Raw genomic sequence first — 25,486 nt, 5'->3', positions numbered from 1 at the left:
TTAAGATAACAAAAAAGCTAATAGAATAATGAGAAGAAAACACAGAATTTGTCAAAAAAGTATGTATGATTATTAGAAATAAAAAAAAATTAAAAACATAATACAGAGACAGAGAATTGTATAAAAACTTCAGGAAAACTCATCAATCAATATTCACAGTAAATATTCTGCTCAAAATTCATCTAAATCTAGCTCTTTGTGTAACTCTTTTTACACAAAACAGTTATTGTGTTCACTATTTGGGTTCATTGTACAGATTATCAGTTGTTATAATTATGCATTGAATATAACATGAAATATCCATAAAATGCATCAGCTTACTCAATGATAGAAAATGGCTCCCTTATGGAAAAAGGTTGGGAGCCACTGCATTAGGTGGTGTAGAAAGCCAGAAAATTAGTTTTAAATTATAATTGTTTAAGACCCACTAAACCCCCACAAATTATGCATCATTCCAGGTTTGCTTCGCCATTTTTAAACATAACCAGGGCACCCCATTCGACGTACGTCACAAATAGCACAGCTTTTAATCATTAATGTCTTTAGATTGCAATGACCAAATTTGAAATTGATCCGATAAATTCCGTAGGAGGAGTTTGTTCAAATATAATTAGAAGAATTGCCGAAAATTACCACTAAATCCAAAATGTCCGTCTTCCTGTTGGGTTTGTAGTTTTTTGCTTGTCTGATCATGATAAACATGAGTACCAAGTTTGGTGAAGATTGGCACAATATTACACGAAATTCAAATTTGTTTTAGCAAATATATTTTGTATTAGACCTAATGCTGTCTGTATTCAGTTTTTTAGAAACATAATGAGAAAATGTAACATCATATACTAGTTATAGTTGGCAACTGTGGGCCTGTCTTTGGTTTTTCATTTAAACCTGTCATATGTCTGCATTGTCCTACCAAACCTGAATTTGTGGTCTAGTGTATTTGGGACTGAGTAGGTCCATAATGTAAGCAGTCAGTTAACATGAGATCTTTGAGTATGACTTCCATAAATCAAATACGGTAGCTGGGTAGATCCAGTCAGATTCAGTAAATGCTTTTTATCTGGTTTTATTATACTTAGTAAAGTGAAAAAGTTCAACAATAACAGACATAATAATTAAGAACAGCTTTCACTTATAGCAGGATATTGATTATCTGGTATTGACCAAAATGCATCATATTACCAGGTCACAAACACTGAAAGCTGGCATCAAATGCGTTCTTTATTCCCCTTTATTTTTTTATCAGATACTCCACTAATTTTACAAATTCAGATCAGTTTACTTGTCATGAATAATACTACCTGATGCCTAGTCTGATGTCATAGCGATGTCGTATCGGTCATTTTGACTTGTGTACGGCTGATAGACAAGCATACAGAAAGTCTCTGTTAAAGACTAGAAATGTGGATTTTTAAAGACGTGCATTTAACACACACGGAGGATTTGACCAAAATATGCTATCAGTTGCATTATGGAAAATGTAGGATCCAGTGTTAAGGATCTTGACTCATACCAAGAACAAAAAGACACGATATGTCAGCCTCTGCTTTGATTTTGACCATTCTTCTGTATAATCTGTCTCTCATAAGAAGGTTGGTGGTTCTATCCTTGAGCAAGATGCTGAACCCCAAATGGCTCCCAATGCTGTGAATTGGTATATGAATGTGTATGCCTAAGTTAGTTTATGTTTGTATAAATGTGTGTGAAAAGTAAGTGGTTGGAATACTAGGCGCTATGTAACTTAATGTAATTTTACAACTTAGGTAATGAAAAAGGTATTAGTTGTGACATTTGGGTAACATATTGAGTAGAGAAGGTTGGAAAAACACTTTTTTGTCTGTAATTTACCAATTATTTTCTTGGAAGTTTCTTTAAAAAACTAAACTTTTTTTAAATAACGCTTTGAGAATTAAGCCATGTTTACAGTCAATTTGATAAGACTGAGCAGGTAACCAGAGAAGACCCCACCTGTTCGTTTCCCTCCCTCCACCATCCTGTTTTTGAGCTGCAGGGCAGGTAAGTGATTTAGCAGACCTGCACTCTGTCCTTACATCTTTTTCTTCCACTGTCCGTTCTCCCTCTCTCTTTCTCTCTTTCAAAGCGCTGTAGTGGGTAAACAGGGGGTTCTCATGTTCCACAGCAGCTGGATGGGGGTGGATGGGGAGGAATGACAATGGGTTAAACACTGCTTCGTTCTCGGCTGCCATTTTGTCCTTGAAGCAGCACTATTAAAGGCATACTATGCAGTTTTCTGGTTTTGTCAAACAGCTACCCCTATTTAACGTTAACTGTCGTAAATAACACTCACCAGAGCTGTCCCTATATACGGCTCTGCGTCTCTGCACTCACGGCCTGATCCCCTCCCCCCTGTATACCGGTACGTACATACATACATACATACATACATAGATACATACATAGATAACTTTATTAATCCCACAATGGGGAAATTCACTTGTCACAGCAACATTTGAGTGAAATAAATACAGATATAAAAAACAGGAACATTTGCATACAGATACAGCAGGTCCAAGGTCTTATTGTCTCTGGTGGTGCATGTGACAAACTGGTGGAAGGTTGGGAGTGTGGACGAGAGAGAAACGTGGTTGAAGTCCCCTGTGATAATGATGAAGGCCTCCGGGTGTTTCGTTTGTAGGCCTGCAGTCACAGTGTGGGAGACGTCACACGCTGCTTCTGCTTTCCCAGACAGAGGAATATAAACAGTGATGATGATGAAGACCACTGTGATGAATATAGACAGTGATGGTGATAACACTGGAAAGTTCCCATGGCAGATAATATGGACGAAGTCCGACGGCGAAGAGCTCGATGTCTGGGCTGCTCTTTCACACAGACGTGCCCGGGGTTACACCACCTGTTGTTTATGAGCACGGCAAGTCCCCCTCCTTTCTTCTTGCCGGTCGCGGTGGTGTCCCTGTCAGCTCGAGCCGTCTGGAATGACGTTGGAGTCCGGTATCTGCTCGTGTAGCCATGTTTGTTTCCAGTGATGACTGCAGGATGTAGAGTTTAAACCTCCTATTCTTCATCCTCCGTTTAACGCCTGCTCTGCAGCCTCGCCGTCTCCTCCTCAGCTCCTCTGGTATGGAGGGTAAATGGACATGTACTTGTATAGCGCCTTTCTAGTCTTCCGACCACTCAAAGCACTTTTACACTACATGGCACATTCGCCCTTTCACACACATTCACTCAGTGACGGCAAAGCCCATCGAACAGAAACTAACTCATTCATACACATTCACACACCTATGCACGGCATCGGGAGCAATTCGGGGTTCAGTATCTTGCTCAAGGATACTTCGACATGTGGCACCAGGAGCTGGGAATCGAACCAACAACCTTCCGATTAGGGAACGACCCGCTCTGCCTCTGAGCCACAGCCGTCTGGTCACGGGTGTAAGTAATGCGACTCCCCGTCGCCATGGAGACCCGTGCAAACAAAAAATAAAAAGTGCTCAAAAACGGCAAAAAAGTATTTAGGCGACGTGAACAAAGTAGTAAGAAAGTAAGAAAAGAGTTAAAAATAGCAAAAAACACACTGAAAACACAAATGTTCAGTAGGATGGAAGCTCGGACATTGAACAGGCAAAGATAGACTCCAAAGATGTCTACTGACCAGGTAAAGTCTGAGTGAATGCCTACTAGTGTCTTCCATTGAGGCTGCTTCTTATGTCGCTGATGTATGTGACGTCGCGCCGTAAGGCAATTAGTGATTCTCGCGAGATTTGGCGGGGCGCCACCTTTCAGAATTGCATTGCTGGTTCTGCCAACGGCGTCCCTCTCCTGCATTGCTATCGGGATGATTCGCTACACTACGAGTTTGTTTACCATCGAAATTACCTCGAAGCTGTTATATTAAGGTAAAAATCTTGCATAGTCTGCCTTTAACATTGCATGCGTATGTGTGTGTAAACCTCATCTCTTTTGTTGGTTCCTCAACCTGTGGTTAAACTAAATACTGGTTAAAGCAAAGACTCACCATGCTAGCCCAATGTAGTTTTAAAAATGGGAGAGGATTTTCACTTTCCTATTTGGTTTTCTCCAGTAACATGTGGCAGTCAAGTCAGAAAGACAACTTTTTGTAATCTCCTTCTCTGTTGTCATGCAGTTTAAATATTGATCCCACAGCTCTTGTCATTAACCTGTATTCATGTAGATTTTATCATATCATGTCGCGATTAAAAAATTGTGATTTAATTCAATTCAATTCAATTCAATTTTTATTTGTATAGCGTCAATTCATAACAGAAGTTGAGGGTGTCTGCCTCCCGAACCACAACTGGAAGCTGGTTCCACAGGAGAGGAGCTTGGTAACTGAAGGCTCTGGCTCCTGTTCTACTTTTAGAGACTATAGGAACCACAAGTAGCCCAGCATTCAGAGAACGCAGTGTTCTAGTGGGGTAATAGGGTACTATGAGCTCTTTAAGATATGAAGGGGCCTGACCATGAAGAGCTTTATAGGTGAGGAGGAGGATTTTAAATTCTATTCTACATTTTATAGGGAGCCAATGCAGAGTAGCTAGTACAGGAGAGATGTGATCTCTTTTTCTAGTTCCTGTCAGTACTCGTGCTGCAGCGCTCTGAATTAATTGGAGCGTTTTAATGGACTTATTGGGGCAACCTGATAATAAAGAGTTGCAGTAATCCAGCCTTGAAGTAACAAATGCATGGATTAGTTTTTCTGCATCTGTCTGTGATAGTATGTGTCTAATTTTTGTAATATTACGTAAATGAAAGAAGGCAGTCCTAGAGGTCTGCTTTATGTGGGAGTTAAATGACAAATCCTGATCAAATTTAGTCAACCAGCTGTCTGTTTCCACCAGACGTTTTTATTTTCATGTTTGCCAAATGAAAAGAGGCTGCAGAAAGTACATTTGTTTAATTTATTCTTTTATTTTTTATGTTATGCTTTATGTTATTCGGGTGTTTCACTGTGGACATGGGGTCAGTCTTATAAATTGAGAGTGTGTTTACTGGTCAGAGTTCAGTAATAAATCTCTAACACAGTGTAGAGTGCGGAGAGTTGTCTTACCTGCACAGCTGCTGACACCGTTGTCAGCTGAATTAGTGATCAAACTGGATGGCAGTAGAAGAAGTTATCCCAGCTTCTGGTTCATGATTAGTTTAGCCAACTTTGCTAACATTCTGAGTGCCTCAGAGCGATGAGCAGAAAGAAGGGGGAAATAATGTTATGTTGGTAGTAAATTACTTTTACTCTAGAAGCGTTGCTCTCTAAATGTTGATTATTTGAAGCGTCAATCAAGCGGCAACCTCACTGAAATGGAAATAGGAAGAAGGCTGTTAGAATTATTTTGTAGAAAGTAGGAGAGCAGTGTGACATGGATTTGCACAGTTCGTCTATCGCGTCAAAACTCACAAATCAGATTTCACTTTGAAATGTCAGATTTGGGTACATCTTTACTGAGAACAAAGTTGGCATTACTGATAGAACAATATCCAGAAACCTTCAAATAAGAAAACTTTAAATAAGCTGGAATTATCCCTATCTTTCTATTATTATTTTTTTTTAATTAATTAGGATGAATCCATTATTAAAAGATTGTACAGGCAAAAAAATTTTATGCTCTCGTCAATTTTGAGATTTTGGGCTATTTTCCTTCCATAACATGTCTTCTTTCAGACTATGGGAAAGAAAACAACCAAAATATACATTTAGGTGTTTTACTATTATTTTACTACACTGTAGTACTATTGTCTGTCGATTTCTCCTAAAGTTTGTATTAGATAATGTCTCATTTTCATATTTAAACATACAATTACAGAAAACTTGAATTAGAAAAAAATAATATAGGTCATTAAAATTTTATAGTGATATTTATTAGTTAATATTTCTTTAAAGTTTTACATAGCCAGAAAGCACTTATACACACCAAACATTCCAGTTTTATTCCTATTTATATTCTGAGTAGGGCTTTGTTCATATATCATTCATTGCCTGATTAATATCACATTTTATTACTAAAACATATTTTCATGGCTGTTGACAGTATTTTCTTTGATTGATAAAAAGAGAGATCCAGAATTCACTCTGTAAAAAACTAAACATGAAACAAGAATTTTGAATCTGGCTTTATTCAATGTTGAGATTTCTGTCATGGAAATGTATGCAAATAATTTGCATATTTAAACGGGGCATTTCATCATCTATTGTGTAAAAAATCATATTCACCTGTAGTGTTTCCCCTTACAAAGGAAACAACAGCTCTCTGTTGGGTAAATCATATGCAGTGTGGCAAATTAAGTTAGCTGCTGTAGTGTACATGAGTCAGTTGCACTTCAAGTTCACACAGTTGTTCTAAGAGCAGCTGGATGGAAATGTGACCCTCCTCCTATTCAACACTCCCATTGATTCTATGAAGCCTCTAACCTCCCACAGTGGGAGGACGGGGTGAGCTACCCCATGTTAATCAGAACACACACACAACTAGTTTCTGTGGACCTCAGTAGTTCCTTTATAAATGTTCGTGTGTAAATGAGAAGATAAGGGAAAAAAGTGAATCTGGATGCCACACGGAGAGGAGCCAATTAAAATTTAGGCAAACTGAAAAATATTTCTCCACAGAGTTGGAGAATGGGTTAACATCCCTGCTTTCACACACACTGAAAGTTCATTACCACCCTCACACTCTGTATCTCTCTTTCTCTGAGCAAGAGTGGAGAGAGAGGAGAACGAGCAGAGAGGGTGAGTGAGAAAAAAATAAAGGAGAGAGTGAAAGAGAATGGAGGTGAAGTTAGGGGAGGAGGAAAGGAGGGATGGGCCAGAAAAGAAAGGAAAGTAGGAATGAGGGTGAGAATGAGGAGCAGAGAAGGAGTAGAGGAAAATAATGATGGAGGCAGCGATGAGGAGAGGATATATAGAGAATAAAAAAGTCAGTGAAAGGGAAAGGAAAGGAAGGAAGGAGTGGGAAATAATTGGGGCAAGAAGGAGGAGGTGGACCTCTGTAGGAGAAAATGTAGGAGCGAGGACAGAGGAAAGGAAGAAAAGAACGGTTGAGAAGCAGGGAGGAGTGATGTGACACACATTGAATGAGAGCAGTGGAACAAAGCTGACAATACAAGAGAGTAACGACAATACACGGAACTGTGTGTGTGTGTGTGTGTGTGTGTGTGTGTGTGTGTGTGTGTGTGTGTGTGTGTGAATGCTGACAGAAGGAATTCTTCTTTGTGCCTCTCACTGTACCAGCACTGAGGAGCTGGCAGGCATTGGTTCAGAAAAAAGCATTCTTGAATGTGATTGGTTGGCAGCCAGCCCCCTCCCAGATGTCCCAGAGACTCCAGATCTCTCACATCTTAATATGGACCACTCTGTTTCTGTATTCGTTTTGGGCTAGTAGTCCAGGCTCATTTGGATCTGGTTATATGTTGATGCCCTCAACAACTGGAGCAACATCAAAAACAATTTCCCTTACTGCCTGTAAATTGTTATTCTTGTATACCTGCTGCAAGTAACATGGCTCAACAGACCCCCCTGTAGGAAGGCGTAGGTGGGTGGTAGGGACATGTCCCTATGTACCAATAATTGATTTAATTCGTTTGGAGAATGTGAGAGAGCTGCGAGCCACAGTTGTGTGTGTGCTATGATTAATAAATGTATTTGATTTTTTAACCAAGCAGCAACCTCCTTGGCTGGCAAATAACGCCGACATGGAAGTGCCAAAAACTGCAGTTCCTCGACCTGCCTTTTGAGGCTAGCTCCAGAAGTGGGACAATATCCATTAGCTCCCATTATTTAATGCTACAGTAGCAAAAATTAGAATATAAACAACGTATTATATGTTCGAAAGCAATGCTTTGATGAAGGTAAAATTTGTTACAAACTTGAAGTACTGTATTGCTGCAGGGATGTCTTGGCCTACAAATCTTGTTCTCCAGATTTATTTATTTGGCACAAACCCGAAAAAAATGTCACATCATCATGATTTTAATATTTTTTTCAGTGACAATTACATTTTTGATGCGAAAATGATCATTCCCACTAATCATATTAATCATATCACAATCGCAGTATCTGTCAAGACAATCCAATACCATAATTGTGCAGCCGTAATGATTTCCAATGTCAACATTCATTTCTAAAAAAGGACCCTGAGGAGCTCTGTATGATTCAGAAGGAGCTAATAATATATAGTTTTTATTATGAACATGAAGTGTAAGGTGGACTATGAGAACCGCTGCTGAAAATGAGGTTTAGGAGTGAGACTGAACCAAAACAGTAACATTTTGAAAGACTACAGAGCTGAGGAGAACTGTACAGTTGGGGGTAATTGTCTGTGGCCGACCCCTTTTCCATGACAGCTACTAATTTGATCCATTGTTGATATAAAAATAGTAATTAGTGAAACTTGATGAAATGTCATAAGATGTGACACACAGTCATTAAATCTGCTGCAGCTTTTATGTAATACTTTAAAGACAAGACAGATGGTAAAAATATTTTTTTGATTGTTTAATGGATGCACTGATAATCTGTTCTGGAGAGACTAATACCATCATCTTAGTGAGAGTTCCTGCAACCCATGAAGATGAATGCCTTTAAGGGACTTTTACACCCAACTCAGGCTATCAGGTATCACTCCCAAAATCCTCCTTAGATCAAAAGTTAGGTCAGAGATAGTTCACTTTAGGTCAAAGGTTATTTATTTGTTATACATTAAGAGTTGATTTGTTGAAGTAGAGGTTTATTCTGTCTTTTGTGATGTGTTAATAATAGTGGATTCTTTTTTTCTGGAAAAGAGATTGTAAGCACACTTCTTGTTTGTACATATTTGTGGAAACAGGAAACTGGACAAATGTATAAGCCTCTGTTCTGCAGACCTGTGTCCACTATGTGCTGGGATGTGAGGGGGATGAACAGGCTGAGTGAATGATTGTGCTGCTCTCTGTTAATTGCTCATCCATTACTCTGAGCTAGATTACTTACACACCAAGGGAGGACATCAACACTGAATAGTATTAACAACCTTGTGGATATGTGTGACATTAATAATCATGGTGCAGGTCTGCTCTCTGCTCTCTCATTCATTATATACAACCACTTGTTTTTTGTCACCATTACTCCAGAGCTATATCCACCTGATAGCACATTAGGGCAGAGCTGTGTGTATGTTATCCACTGCCAGTGTAATTAAGAATGTGTCATTTACTTTGAACCACAGAGGCCAGAAGCCATTTAAAATGCCAAGTATTACATCCCCAAACACACACACACACACACAGCATTAATACAATGGCTGAAGTTATGTATGGGGTGGCTAGACCCTACTCCTTACAAAATCATTTACAGAGACCAACAGACTCAAGATTTTTATAATAATGAAGTACTCCAACAATGTAGTATTGTATTCCCATGAATCTGAGAGACTTGAATGGGACAAAGCATCACCATCAGCAACTTTTATAAAAATAACGTTTTGTCATATTTGCGAATTAGCAAATCAGAGTTAACTTGAGATCTCCTTCCTAATGCTACTGTTAAATCTTCCAGGTCTATACTGGAGTATACTGTGTACCAAGATTATCAGCCATTCTCTCTCACAGTCTCAGTCACGGTGTAGATTTATCCAGTATACATGTAATGGAACTCACCATGTCATACTGTGTACACACACTTAGCTCACTCTGTAAATTGTTTTGTATAATGAAACTTATTCAGTCTTGTTGCTGTAACTTGATGTGATGCTACTTATGCTACTGTTGCTGCTGTGTGACAAATTAATGAGTGTAATGTATTTGTAAGCCCACCCACCCAAAATCACCACCAGCCATCACTGCTTATTGGTATCAACCATGAGAAGCAGGTAATTAGTGAATTTGTGAATTTCCCCAGTCTGGGATCAATAAAGGTTATCCTATCTTATCTTATCAGTTATTGCAAAAATCCATATCATGCATCCCTACTATAAAGTAACTGTGGTCCCAGACTGTGGTATTCATCACTATAGTTATAAATAGAAAATACAAAAATTCCTTCCTCCACTTGTGCATTGTGATGTTTAGTACTACATAATAATAGAACTGCTACTGCTATAGTAGAACTAGTAGAACTACGCAACCGCAGCAGCAAAACACTGCGTTCTGTCTTACTTTCATAATTACAGCCTGCTCTATCTGGTGGGAGTGAAATAGAAGAAGAAGAAGAATAGAAGAGTGCCATTTCATTTCAAATTTCCACACTTTTTGTTTTAATTGGCCGGTTTGCTGATTATACCACGGTGCAAGCCTCCTATGTTTTGATATTTTCTTTATTATAGGGGCAATAAAACAGTATTAAAATAGTATTAATTTGGTGAGGAATTTTACACACCATTGTAGCCATTGGTTTGTGAATATATAGTACAGTTTCACAAAAGTCACTATCGCCATCGGAAATCAGTGTGGGGCTAGATATGAAGATTTTTGTGGTGACAGCAGAGATGTTCATAAGTCTTTGGTCACGAGTCCAAGTCAAGTCTCAAGTCTCTAAAAAATAAAAGTCATATGTCTCTTCTGGTTGTAATGAGCCTTCTGTCATCTGCTGCTATCCTGTCTACTAAGAATACTGCACAGCTGTATCTAAGAAATTCAAAACATTTACTGTATTATTATCACTGCTTTATCTATTAGCATACAGTATCAGTACTGATTAGTTGTTTGTTATATGATCACTTTAAACAGGCTATTGCAATGCTTTGGTCAGTCCAAATATCAACTGTCACAGACACATTGTCTTTTCTAGTTTGGATTTGATCTTGGACTCTTTGTCTGCTGCTAGCTCACTCAGACATCTGGTTACGGTGCTTCGACTTACTGGGCAGTATCTCTCCTCTACCACTGACATGAAATTCTTGAAGCTAGGCTTGTCAATCAAAGACAGAGGCAGATTGCATGAAATGATGAGATCCTGTATTATGGATTCAGTAATGGCCTTCTGCCTGGGATGGCCCTGTCTTTATATCTGCACACCTGGTTTTTACTAAGAAAGAGTCAAGGCTTTTTTCGCTCTGTTGAATTCAGAAAACCTGTAGATGAACAACATGGAAAATTAGGCTGTTAATTATAGTAATAAGGTCTGGATGATATAGCTAACATTTTTTTGTGTAGCAAAACACATCTGGAACCACATGTTTCTGAGAGAAGAACAGGATCTAAACTAGTGCTGCAGGCTATATATCAATCTTTAATTTCTGATTATAGAGAGGGTTGCTAAAAAAAGATATAGACTAACTCAGGGTAACAGGAAAATATTGCCATTTCCTCAGGCCATTAGACTCCTGAACCAGAACTCAAGTTGACCACTCCCCCCACCACCAGGACTCAGCCTGACACACACACATACACACACCCTTGCACATATTTTCATTTCTGATTACATTATTTAGATTATATTCAATTACATTATTTACATCATATTAGTTTGATTTTATTCATATTTATCTTATTTATTCTATTTATAAGGCCAGTTTAGGAGTAACCAGGAGACATTTCACTGCATGTTACTCTGGGACTTCTGTATGTGACAAATAAAGTAATCTTGTAAATCTAACATTATTAGTCATGCAATAATAACTAATCATCCAAGGTTTGCACTCTGCAACCGTATTGTTTAATTACACTGGGTCTCTAATGACACATTCCTCTATCCTCTCACTCAAACTCAGTGTAATGGTAACCTGGTAAACCTGTAACATTAACGTTACATGGTCAACAATGAACCTGTAACCTGCCTGTAAGCCAACAGTATAAATATGTATTTTTCTACGGTTAACGTTAGCCAGTAGATGGTGGCAACGAAGATGATTAACGTTAGCCGACCTTTTTTTTTTTTTTACGTCATGTCAACGCCACTCAATGCAAACAAGTGCGACAAGCAAAGTAACATCCACTAATTTATTAAAATATTCAGTTACAAAGCTAGTAGCAAGCTAAGTGAACGTTACATAGCTAATGCTGAGCTAACCGTCTATATGCGCTAATGTGACTGAGCTATCTGGGTGAGGTTTCAGGTGCCTGATAAAATTTGATGTGGTGGATCCAGCATCCTTGATTCAGGTACTGCAGACTTTGCAGTCAGCGCTCCTTTTGTTGGTGCCGTCCTGTTTGAAGTTTTTATAACCAAATGTAGTCACAAATGGTACAGCAGCAGCTGCAGGTGTGCCGCTGGTCGCCATAGTCGTCATCCGAGGCACTAGTGCGTGAGGCCGCGAGGCGCGCACCCGATGCGTAATATGGTTACCATGGTTACCATGAAAAAAAAGGAAGGAATCACATTAAGCTCGTCAGACGTTTCAGAGTTTCCTTAATATTAATATGCCAAAAAAGAAAACATAATGATTGTTCACGAGTCCCAAAATACAAGTCCGAGTCGAGTCTGAAGTCTTTTGAGCACGAGTCCAAGTCAAGTCTGAAGTCTCTGTGTGTGCGACTTAAGACTCGAGTCCCCATCTCTGGGTGACAGCCATTAGGATCAGGGAGTTACGTATCACGTATTATACAGTTGTTTTAGTTTATTGGTTTCTCATTAATGCATTTAAAGCACACAGATTGGAGCCTCCCTATTTGTGTTTACTGTTTGTGTGGGTAAAAATCAGTCTGCTGCTGTACATTATTATGTTGCCTCTGACAGCTCCTCATTATGTGTGTGAGTGTGGTATGTGTTTGCTGCTTTGTCAGCATGTGAGCTGGTAACTAAGGCCAAATGTAACCAGCAGCCTTACAAGCAGGCCTGCCTCTCTCTGTTAGCTGTTAACATATAGCTGTGTATTAGCAGGGACAGAGCCAGCGGCAGCACCAATGGCAGCAGTGTGTCCGGGGAGTGGAGGTTGCTGGCTGATGTTTGCCACACAATTCAAGGCCAATTAGCCTGCATTGAAAAGCTAATGAGAGGGTGTTTAGAGCTGACAGTAAGTGGGGCTTCTCTGTGGAGAATGATAGTGTTTTTCTGTGTCACTGTCCCTTGTGTGTGGGGCAAACATTTCACAGACACAGGCTTGTGGGGTTTCCTTGTATAGAAACAACATGGCAATTTTGCACTTAAGAGCAGGGAAGTAGATACATTTAAATTATTTCAGTTTCCAGAGTGTCTGCAATTTCTTTAAAGGAATATAATCTTTTACGACAAATTATTTACCACTTTAACTCTGCTGGAACCACAAGTGTTTCCACCATACACACTCATTATGTGTAGCAAAGCATTACCAAAACTTTATTTCGAATTCTTGTAGACACCTTAAAGATTCCAAACATTCTGCATATGTCAGTTTGAGAATTCCCAACTTTAGCTCTACTTAGTGTTATCCAGAACTTTCAACCGTATCACGTTTTCATCAGGTGAGTATATGGTAGGCAACATAACTTTAAAGGTGAGCAAAAATGTAAGGGGAAAAAAAAGGATCAAGATTTAAAGGGATACATTCAAGGCCCTTTGATACATTTAGGTTATATATATTTAAATATGTGATTGTCTCTCATTGAGATCAAAAGCACATACAGCCTAAGATAACCTGATTAAATAAAGATTATATATTTGTTTTTTGAAATAATGTTCAGAGCACTGCCCAAATGTGTGTTTATGGTATTTCCAAATGTGGCTACCACTAGGGTATTGTGGGGATGTAACAATTGAAAATAACAAAATTCAAGCTCTACAGTAGGAACAGCAGTGGTGCCACAGGCTGCTACAGTCTAATGAGCATTTTCCAGATACATACCAATTCTTCCAGCACATGTAAAGATAAGCACCATGAGGGGATACATTGTTTGTTGATCTTGTTGATGGCCTTCTAATTAAATTAAATTCAATTCAATTCAATTCAATTTTATTTGTATAGCGCCAATTCATGACAGAAGTTATCTCAGGACACTTTTCAAATAGAGCAGGTCTAGACCGAACTCTTTTAAACATTAAGCAATTTTGAAGAGTCCAGTGCCTTGCTCCTAGACATTTTCCTAGTGAGCACACAATAGCTGTCAAACCTCTGATGATGGTCTTGTTAAACAACCAAGTCATACATGTTTGCAACTGTGCCGCTATCCCCTATGCATGCCCACAGGACAAGTGTGATCCAACCTTGGAACCCAACTGACACATTTTCAATCTCAAAGTCATAAGCTCAAATTGAAACATACACACATAGTGCTTGAGTCAGCCGGGTTTTACTCTTTCCACTGATAGTGGTATCACCTATGTCCTTTAAAAGATAATCAAGTTTAAACCTTTTTAGAATTCATCTAAAGAAAATTCATTATCCCTTCAAATCTTGACTTAGAAAAACTAAACACGTCTAAGATCAAAGTCATCCTGTCTATTGTCTGTCCATCCGTGGTTACAATGCAGGGACTGCTAATAGGTAATACAACATGCTAATGTAGATTTACCTAAATATTATATATATATGTAATATTATTCAACCTTAGGGTTAAATAAACCCAGGGTTAGTCTACAGCTAACCTAATGATTCCAGGGCACAATGGCCCAGTCTGTGTCAAATTGCCCTTGGCAAGATACTGAATCCAAAATTGTTCATGATGACTGCGCCGTTGGTGTGTTTGTCTGGATAAGCTTAGCACCACTCTGAACACTTTGAATAGGAAGTGCTGTATCATTCCAGATGAGCACTTTCTACCTTGCATGGCTGCCACTGGCATCAGTGTATGAATGTGTGTATGAATGGGTGAATCTGACAAGTACAAGTCCAATTCTTCAAATGGTTGTTTCTATGTTTTCTTGTCTGACTAACTCAGCAGCCCTATCAGATGGGCTGAACCCTACTTTGTAATCCCATATAATTTCTCACAAATCTATGGGCATACTGTATAATTCAAATTAGCTGTGCTATGCCACAGTCTTTGCTCGGTGGTAACTGCGGCAATATGCCTGGTTAAGAATCACAGATCTAAATCATGATGAGAAGCTCAAATCATATTTATCTTAAGTGGAAATAAGAAAAAGAGAAGGACAGGGGTCATAAAAACAAATCCAGACTTTGTACGTAAAGACTGAAAATTGAACACATGCCTGGCTTCAGTAGGGTTAATGCAGTGTCGAGGCATCATTACTGTGCCTCCCGCTGTCGCTAGCTTTTCAAAGGAGAGATGTACTGACCCAGTAAAGCTGACTGAGACTGCTCTTAGAAATTTCCAGCAGGAAAGTCTTCGAAACCCCACTGGCCACCCCCACATCCACTCTCACTGACTGAAGTTGACACTGACAGTTTAAGGTCAATTGAAAACTGAAGTGTTGTTTTTGGCATTTCACTCGGGTGGATTCTAGCCTTTCCTCCAGAATGACTGTTGAATTGTATTTAAATGCAGTCTTAGCCATTGGTTTGCTTTGTTTCAGATTAGATGGTTTATGGTCACATAAACACCTTTTTTTTTTCTTTTAGTCAGAAGTTCAGACTGGATTCGGTTCCCTCTTTAAACAAAAAAAGTTTGTACTCCTACAGGAACTGGTCGTACATGTGTCTGTGTGTGTTGTTGAGAATTTGTAGTTTTACCGGTGCACTTCAGCAGTGTGTTATTATCACTGTGCTTGGACACGGCCTGTCTTTCCCTGCCCCATCTCTCCAACCCTTGTGGTGGAAAGTGCAGAGTCATCGAAATGCTGACCACTGTGGCACTCCTATGGCCACAACATGGCTTTAACCGGATCAGGCTTTTCTCCCAAAACCCAGAATTGGCACATATTTGTGGCTGCTTACTTTCAGAAGACTTTTTTCTGAAAAAAAGACTACAAAATCTGAACACAGTTTCAAAACCATATCTGGCTTGATTCAGCAGATATTCCATGGTTTTAAGACACCAGGCTGCAGTTTACATGTATTTTAGGAATAGGGTTATGATACGGTCATGGTATAGCAGCCTATTATTTTGTCCTCTGCAGTTATTTTCTTTGATGTTTTTTTTGGTGATGTTACACGTTACACTAGCCGTACAATTATTTTGTTCCTTCTCAAACCTCCTCTGGTTTTTCAGAAACTTGCAATTGACTACCAGTGTCCAGAGACCACACAAGGATGATGTCAGCCTTCATACTGGTTGTCCGGTTACTGTCGATGCCCCCTCCCCTCCCCACTTCCAATCTCTGTTGTCCAATGGATAATTAGTACCCTGTAAATCCCTCCCACTGCTGACCTTTCTGTCTGTTTCTGTTTCAGGATGGAATGATGATGGGATGGATGTGAATATGGGCCAGTGGGCAGGAATGCGAGCCCCTCTTCTCGGCCTGGTCCTGCTATTGCTGTTGCTGCTCTTCAAGCCACCACCCTGCTGCAGCCAGAGCACCCTGGGGGTTCCTCAGGATGGACCTCACTTTGGCTTCACTGAGGCTGTCTACCATGCTACGGTTTATGAAAACTCAGCAGCACGCACCTATGTCAACAGTAAAGTTAAAATGGGCGTCCACCAGGCCCTGCGCTCATGGGAGATCCGCTACAGGATCACCTCAGGTGACGATGAAGGGTTTTTCAAGGCAGAGGAGTATGTGCTGGGTGACTTCTGCTTTTTGCGCATAAGGACTAAAGGTGGCAATGCCGCTATCTTAAACCGAGAGATTCAGGATAACTATGTATTGACAGTGAAAGCCTCTGTCAAGGGAGAGGCCCTCCTTGAGACCTGGACTAAAGTCAGCATCCAGGTCTTGGATATGAATGACCTGCGACCCTTGTTCTCACCCACCACTTACTCAGTCACAATAGCGGAGAGCACCCCTCTCAGGACTAGCATAGCACAAGTTACTGCCACTGATGCAGATATTGGCTCCAATGGCGAGTTTTACTATTTTTTCAAGGAGAAAATTGAGCTGTTTGCAGTAAACCCTACCAGTGGAGTGGTATCTCTCAGTGGAAAGCTCAATGTTGATGAGCAGAACCGGTACGACTTAGAAATTCTTGCTGTGGACCGTGGCATGAAGCTCTATGGAAATAATGGTGTAAGCAGCACAGCCAAGCTTTTTGTCCATATAGAGCGTGTGAATGAGCATGCCCCAGTCATGAATGTGGTAACCCACAGCCCCTTGTGGCTTGATAAAAACCCTGTTTATGCCATGATCACTGTTGAGGACTTAGATGAAGGTTTAAATGGAGAAATAGACTCAGTGGTCATTGTGGGTGGGGATCCCTCAGAGACGTTTTTTGTAGACAGATCTGAGGAAGGCGAGTTTGCAATAAAAGCCTCTGAGTCTGTAAATTGGGAGACCTACCCTTATGGTTGTAACCTTACTTTGCAGGCTAAAGACAAGGGAAACCCTCAGAAATTCTCTGCCGTCAAGGTTGTCCACATTATGGTCAAAAAACAGCAGACAGTGGAAGCCAAGTTTGAGCGGGAGTTGTATGATGTTAGTCTGAATGAGATTTCACCACCTGGCACGATTGTAGAGGCTGTTAAAATCACGCCAGAGCCTGATGATGCAGAATATATCCTGACACCCTCTGCAGATTCAGCTTTTTTCCAAATGAACACAGTAACAGGCGTAATTTCCACCACTCGCTGGTTCACTCAGGTGGCCCAGCATGTCTTTAATCTTGAGGTATTAGAAATAGACAGCGAGATCAAAGTTAAAGTGCGAGTAACCATTGAGGATGCCAATGACAACACACCAACATTTGATCAGTCCTCTTATGAGGTTTTGGTCAATGAAAGTGTACTAGTTGGAACCAATGTATTAACAGTTTCTGCAGTGGATGAGGATAAAGGAGAAAATGGATACATAACTTACAGCATTTCCAGCCTTCAGCCATTACCATTCAAAATCAATCAGTTTTCTGGTATCATCAGCACTACTAAAGAGTTGGACTTTGAATCCTCATCCGAGAGCTTTCTCTTTGTTGTTAGAGCATCTGACTGGGGGTCACCTTACAGGCGGGAAAGTGAAGTCAATGTAACAATCCACCTGGAAAATGTAAATGATAACCAGCCATTGTTTGAGAAAGTTGCATGCCAGGGGGTGATCTCTAGGGAGTTCCCAGTGGATGAAGTAATTACCACAATGTCTGCGATTGATATAGATGAGTTAGAGCTAGTAAAATATAAGATCATTTCAGGGAATGAATGGGGGTACTTCGATCTCAACCCGGATTCAGGGGTTCTCTCTCTGCAACGTTCACTTGCCACAGCCAGTCCAAAGAATGGTGTCTTTAGTCTCAAAATAACTGCCACAGATGGTGAGAACTTTTCTGACCCGATGTTTGTTAACATATCAGTTGTTCATGGGAGATCTCCTCAAAAAAGTTTCAACTGTAAAGACACAAGAGTTGCCCAAAAGTTAGCTGAAAAGTTACTCAAAAAGTCCAAAGCTAGCACCAAGCCCAAAATTGAGGAAGGTTTTATTGACCTTTTCTCTGTCAATCGGCAAACACCCCAGTTTGACAAAGCTTTTCCCACGGATATTGCTGTGCAGGAAGACCTAAATGTTGGCTCAAGTGTTTTCAAGGTGAATGCCTTTGATGGTGACACAGGTTTCAATGGTCAGATTCTATACGCCATTTCAGATGGAAACACTGACAGCTGTTTTACCATCAACATGGAGACTGGCCTTATCAGTGTCTTCCTGCCCATGGACAGGGAAAAGAGGGATCGCTATCTCCTCAATCTAACTATCTATGACCTTGGCCTCCCACAGAAAACTGCTTGGCGTTTGCTCACTGTCTACATAGAGGATGCTAATGATAATGCACCCCAGTTTTTGCAAGAAGGAGGCTATGTAATTGTCATACCTGAAAACACTGCCATAGGTACAGATGTTATCCAAGTTGATGCCACTGACAAAGATCTTGGACCTAGTGGGGAGATTGTGTACTCAGTTTTGACCAGCACCACTCAGTTTGGTATCAATTCCACTAATGGGATAGTGTATGTTGCTGGCCAACTAGACAGAGAGTATGTTTCTGCTTTTAACCTGAAAATTGAGGCTCGGGACAAGGCAGAGAAAGGGAGCCAGAAGTTTTCTGTGACCACTTTGAAAATCATATTGGAGGATGTGAATGACTGCCCCCCACTATTTATTCCCAATGTGTACAAAGCCAGAGCTCTGGAGGATCTTCCAGTAGGAACTGTTGTAGCCTGGTTAGAAACCCAGGACCCTGACTTAGGGCTGGGAGGCCAGGTCCGGTATTCTCTAGCCAATGACTACAATGGATGGTTTGAAGTAGACAGGGCCAGTGGGGCTATTCGGCTGACAAAGGAGCTGGACTACGAGACCCAGCAGTTCTACAACCTCACTGTGAAGGCCAAAGACAAGGGAAGGCCTGTTTCTCTTTTGTCTGTCACCTTTGTGGAGGTTGAGGTAGTTGATGTGAATGAAAACCTCTACACTCCATACTTTTCCCACTTTGCCATGACTGGATTAGTTAAAGAGAATGCCAGGATTGGAACTACCCTACTCCAAGTCACCGCTAATGATGACGATGCTGGCAGAGATGGAGAAATCCAGTACTCCATTCATGATGGGAGTGGGCTTGGACGATTTGCCATTGATGAAGAGACAGGTGAGTTTTCTTTGAAAATTGTATTATGTGTGCCATGCTTCTAATCAGTTTGACCTTATTCCTGAGATTAAAGTACATACAATTGGAGATGAAAGAGTGGAAGACAGACATTTTAAATCTTAAACTGACTTTGAGCAAAGAATTAGATTAAGTAATACACATAATGAGTGAAAATGGTAAATGGACCTGTACTTGTAAAGTGCCTTTCTGGTCTTCCAACCACTCAAAGCGCTTTCTCACTAGGTGCCACATTCACCCTTTCACACACATTCAGACAGTGATGGCAAACCATTGAATGGTAACTAATGCAGTCATACACATTCACACACCAACACACAGCATCAGGAGCAATTTGGTGTTCAGTATCTTGCTCAAGGATACTTTGTTATGTGTGACAGGAGGAGCCGGGGATTGAACCAACAACCTTCCGATTAGTGGACGACCCGCTCTGCCTCTGAGCCATAGCATCAGTGTTTATCCATCCAATATGAAGTTATCAGTCTTAGACATCCAGTGTAAACTCGAGTAAAGCCTGCAAGATAGTTCAGCAGTCAACTTTGCAAGGAGATGGTGTATTTCAGGTCACAGTTTTTCTCTGTCTAAGCTGCTGGCACTACTACTTCACTGCAAGCATCACTACATTATCACTGCTGCATGTAGCATTTAAACAGCCCCATAATCCAGCTGTATTGATTGGTTATGGTCACTCCCCGATCACCCACATGAAAAGGGTTTTTTTTATTTTGTTATCTATTCACTGACTAATGTTATGGTATAACCAGTGAAAATATTATTGCACAATGCTTTACAAAAATGTCTCCCACCCCTCATTATTTTTTATTAATTTATTTACAGATTTGTCCTTAAATGTTTTATTGTTTCTATTGCCCTATTCCTATTTGTCGATTTATTTTGGGGGATTTGGGATATCAAAAAAATTATAAATAACCAAACTACTTATTTGTCTGACCTGACTCCACACAGCAGCTTCCCTACCCCAAACATCTTCTCCATGACCATCCATAGTTCATCTATATAATTCAATATTCTATATGTTGTCAACCTGTATTGTATGTACACTTTTGCATCCAGTCAGCAAGAGTGAAAACATGAACGTAAGAACAATGTATCCCTAATATTTGTCCACCCATATTGACATTTAGTAAAGGGGGGCTTGTGGCTCAGCGGCAGAACGGGTGGTCCACTAATCGGAAGGTTGATGGTTCGATCCCCGGCTCCTCGCACCACGCGTCGAAGCATCCTTGAGCAAGATACTGAACCCCAAATTGCTCCTGATGCTGTGCATCGGTGTGTGAATGTGTATGAATGTGTTAGTTTCTGTTTGATCAGCTTTGACATCAAGCCGAGTGAATGTGTGTGGGAAAGGGTGAATGTGGCATGTAGTGCAAAAGCGCTTTGAGTGGTCGTAAGACTTGAAAGGTGCTATGAAAGTACAGGTCCATTTACCATTTACCAAAACATTTTAAACAACTTTCTGCAGCAGTTGCATATGAATGCACCATTCCACCAGAACAAAATAATTTTTAACATTAATTATCTAGTTGGCCTGATTACACTGTATTGTGACAATATTACATTATGTTGACCTATGTTGTTTGTTAGTTATATATAGCTATAACTTAAAGTTACTGTGCCCAAATTGTCACAACCTGAAATCTTAAATCAGTAAGAAGATATTTTTGTTGACAGATATAGAGCGCTGAATCAATGAGGCAAACGTAAGTTTAACTTTTTATCAAATTATCTAGAATAATAACATATCCTACAAATAAATGCAGATAATTTTTTTGGAAAACATTGCAGCTGCATCATAGAACGTTGCATCATCCTAACCAAGGCTATTGCTGTGGCACCATCACATCATTGTGAGATTTATTGCGGACAAAATACACTGCACCTGGCCCTTCAACTCCCTTGCTCCATTTGAAAGAATTGAAGTTGGCCATATTTTGCCTTATTATATATCTAATACTCACTTACACACAGATACACACATTAATGCTCGTTAATCTGGTGTGGTCGTCACAAGGTGATGAACAGGAGCAGAGTGGAGCAAAGGATTTATGGCCCTTGTTAGCCAAGCTTTGGCAAGCCTCATAAATCAGCCCCAACCTGTGGAGAAACACTACAAACACAACTACAACTGAAATAGAATTTTTCTGGCCTTTACATACACACACACACACACACACACACACACACACACACACACACACACACACACACACACATATGCACATCCACTACACACAGACACAATCTGACCAGCTCTGTAAACCATGTTGAACATTAATTTTAATTAGATTATCTTAATTTGATCATGGGGCAGGGCCTAGGTGGACAAGGTGGAACAAGGAAGTGAAAACCAGTAGCTATGACAGACTGAGACTGCTGTATTTTTCACTGATGATCGGGTTTGAGATGTGTGATGAACAGGTCTAGGTCCTTTACCTTGATAAGTTTTGTCCAGGTTGAGCTTAAGGTGCTGCTTTGGCCTTGAGTCACAGCTATCTGCAAGGCAGACAGTGATACGTTCCTTCAGCTTTGCTGGATATCTGGGTGTCATCCTAATGTCATAAGAACATTAATAGAAGAGTAGTATCAGTACTAGCTAAGTTCAAATGTTAAATGGTAAATGGACTGAACTAATATTGCAACTTCCTAGTCTTCAGATCACTCAAAACGCTTTACACTACATGTCACATTCACCCATTCAAACACATTAATACACTGATGGGAGGTGCAAGGTGCCGACAGCTCATGAGAAAGTAACTAACCATTCACACACACACCGATGACACAGCATTGGGTGCAGTTCATTCAAAGATACTGAACACTATTGTGAACTGAACTGTATGGACCCTCTTTCTGTAGAACCACCTGGTTTTGCCTCTGGGTTAAAAAAGGCTCTTCCTTGGTGCACAAGTGTATCCTTAACATTTACGTGTGTTCATTCGCTAAGTGTGCAGTGTCTGAGTGTAGGGGTTTTTTTCTTACATGTTTCCCGGCCTAAAATAATGAGGTGGTGGGCGGCTTAATGCTGGACAGAGGAAATTGTAGCTTGTTGTATGTGTTAACATAGATGTGTTGTACTCAGTTAGCTTCTGTAACTGGATAGGCTTAACATTATACGCCCAACATTACTTCCAACACACACATACATGGACACACTTACCTTGGACACGTAACCTTTCCATGTCATTCTCCAGCCCACTCTGTTCAGGAGGAAGCTTTTCACATCAAGACTCTTAATCACAGTGTCACTTCTCCCTGGGAACCACTGTGTTTTGGGAGAAAAAGAAAGAAAAGAGGTGGAGTTGAAAGAGAATTCATGGCTCTAAATTCTACAGTGATTAATTTCTAACAGGCAGGGAGGCCCACAGCTTTGTTTTCAAACAAAACCAGCTTTGTTGAGAGGCTTGAATGTGCAGCTAGGAGTTAACAGAGAGATAGACGTGGGAAACACACACATACACAACCTGCAAGTACAGCTTGACATATACAGTAAACTCATTAGAAGATGAAAGATCACCAGGTCAGTACTTTCTATATCTGGGTTTACAGATATAGAAAGTACTGACCTGGTGATCTTTTAGTATTACAGTGCTTCCCTGTGTCATCCTGGAGATACAAAGATGTCAAAGATGTCTTTTTTGTTTATTCATTGAGTTATGTTATTAAATATAGTACCATTACAATATATATTTCTGTAGGCTTGGTTGCTATAACATAACTTATTTCAGTGATAACAGCTTATTTAGTGTCTGTTGTATATGAATGTCCATAAATTATAGAACATGTAAGCTGCTGCTCCACTGCTGCCTAGTTTGTTTGTCTTATATAACTTTGGTGTCTTAACACATAAATATATCTTAACAAACCCGGGGGCCCGGGACTGGAGCACCAGGAAAGGAAGCTGTGGTAGACCTGGTGAATGTAATCTCTGTCTGTGTGCCATTGGTGGCCCCCGGAAGCTCTGCAAGCAGCTGCCGTTTTACCACCAGTCCCTGTCCTGCTTGGTCCTGCTTAGGTGTATGTGGACTTGCTTTTATTTTAATGGTCACAAATTTGCATCATTGCTGGTATGAATAGTTTTGGTGTAACATATTTGCAAGTGAGTATTTCGCATTTTTTGCGTCATTTATTCATCTTGACCATGGTGTGTAAAGGCCTTAAGTTTTCTGCCTGATTGTGCATACTACAAAATCCTTCAAGCTTTTGGTGTTCACAGGCTGCTGGCAGGAGCATCATATGTCTCAGACCATCTCATGATTTCTTTAAGGGGCACACAGCAACATGATTGACCATCAGCACACACTAATCACACACTTTGTACATTACACAGAGCTGCACTTCTTTTACCATAATTAGTGAGTTAATGATTGCATTTATCATAATTTCAGGAAGGAGCATGAGTGTCTTGTTGAGTACTTTTCTATGCTAAGGTGTCAGCTGGGATTTCTGTGATGGGGTTTATTTGTATGTTTTGATGAAGTGGCTGGGAATGATCATAAATCAGTGATATTTGGATGCTTTGTTGCTTATGACCAGGAATAAACCCACATGGGCTTTTGGCTGATTTTAATATGTTAGGCCAATATCCATTTAATATGAATTTTAGAAATCCCAAAATGTAGCAGTGATTTCCTTCATAAACACACTATTAGAGGATAATGATGCCACAGTTTGGTAGGCAACACTTAAAGTTTGAAAACAATATAGGAAACGCAAAAGTCAAAGACTATTCTAATTGAGGATACAAAGCATATGGATGGAGTCCTCCTTATGAAGAGAAGAGGATTATATTAAAGATATTATTTACCTAGCAAGGATTAAAAGAGCCATGTTGACTTTCATCGCTATGCACTATAGAAGAAAGTGACTACATGAAGATTTCAGTTTTCAGTCTCCACTAGCAGGATTTAGGTCCATTTAAGCCTGAAACGGTCATTCAATTGAGCTGCAGTGGTCATCATACGTATTGTACATGTAAAAACAATATTTCCACAGAACATAAAGTTTCTATGGAAATATGTGTGTCATTTTGAAGTAAAAAGGATAACTTTAAGAATGAGCGCTAGTAAACTTAGACTTATTTGTAAAAAGGAGACTGAAATCATATGCACAAATGTGTGGAATTTGTTCAACAAACTGGATTGGATTGAAAAGGTAATGAGGTGTTCTATCGCAGAGAATAATTATGGTTACTATAATAATAATATACAGCTAAGTGATAGCATCTCGGAGGTCTATAGTTGCATATCCAAAGAGGAAAACTAGCTCCATACTCAGTCACTCATCAAAAGTTCAATTCAATTCAATTCAATTCAATTTTATTTGTATAGCGCCAATTCATGACCGAACTCTTTAAAACATGAATTACAGAGACCCAACAGTACCACCATGAGCAAGCACTTGGTGACAAGGGCAAGGAAAAACTGCCTGTTAAAAGGCAGAAACCTAGGACAGATCCTTCGGCTGTAGGTGGGTGGTCCAGTTGGGGTGAGAGAGAGAGAGCGAGAGAGAGAGGGTGAGAGAGAGAGGGTGAGAGAGAGAGAGAGAGAGAGAGAGAGAGGCAGAGAGAGAGACAGGCAGAGAGAGAGAGAGAGGCAGAGAGAGCAAGAGACAGACAGACAGACAGGTGCACAGCAAGAACAGTATTGGCAATGGCAATCTAGCAGGACCATGGCAGGAGGCTCCACCAGGATCGATAAGAACCTGCGAGACGAGAAAGCACAAGAACTCCAGGGAAGAAGTGAAGTTAGTAACATGCATTAATGGAACATGAATGAGTGCAGAAAGAGAGAGGAAGGGAGGAGCTCAGTGCACCATGGGAAATCCCCCGATAGTCTAGGCCTATAGCAGCATAACTAAGGGATAAACATAGCACTTTAATGTAAGTGAATACATGGTAGGATAATGGATGTGATCAGGGCCTTTGGCCATCAGATGCCCGATGGAAAAGG

At 40.2% G+C, this 25,486-nt stretch overlaps 1 protein-coding gene and 1 long non-coding RNA gene across 12 annotated transcripts in view; one reads left to right on the top strand and one right to left on the bottom strand.

The window, feature by feature from the left end:
- LOC127362392 (uncharacterized) overlaps positions 1-25,486 on the bottom strand; it is a 165,000-nt gene that overhangs the window by 11,691 nt on the left and 127,823 nt on the right. The gene's annotated exons all lie outside the window — the stretch shown is intronic.
- Positions 1-25,486, top strand: part of fat3a (FAT atypical cadherin 3a) — a 183,347-nt gene that overhangs the window by 53,995 nt on the left and 103,866 nt on the right. For all 10 annotated transcript variants that reach the window (XM_051397901.1, XM_051397898.1, XM_051397897.1 and 7 more), the window contains exon 2: positions 16,173-19,499. In XM_051397901.1, the coding sequence (XP_051253861.1) occupies positions 16,190-19,499 (3,310 nt within the window). In that variant the 5' untranslated portion in view covers positions 16,173-16,189. The remainder of the gene's footprint in view (positions 1-16,172; positions 19,500-25,486) is intronic.

The sequence above is a fragment of the Dicentrarchus labrax genome, unplaced genomic scaffold, assembly GCF_905237075.1.
Source record: "Dicentrarchus labrax unplaced genomic scaffold, dlabrax2021, whole genome shotgun sequence".
Lineage (NCBI taxonomy): Eukaryota > Metazoa > Chordata > Actinopteri > Moronidae > Dicentrarchus > Dicentrarchus labrax.
This window is presented reverse-complemented; position numbering and strand designations above follow the sequence as displayed.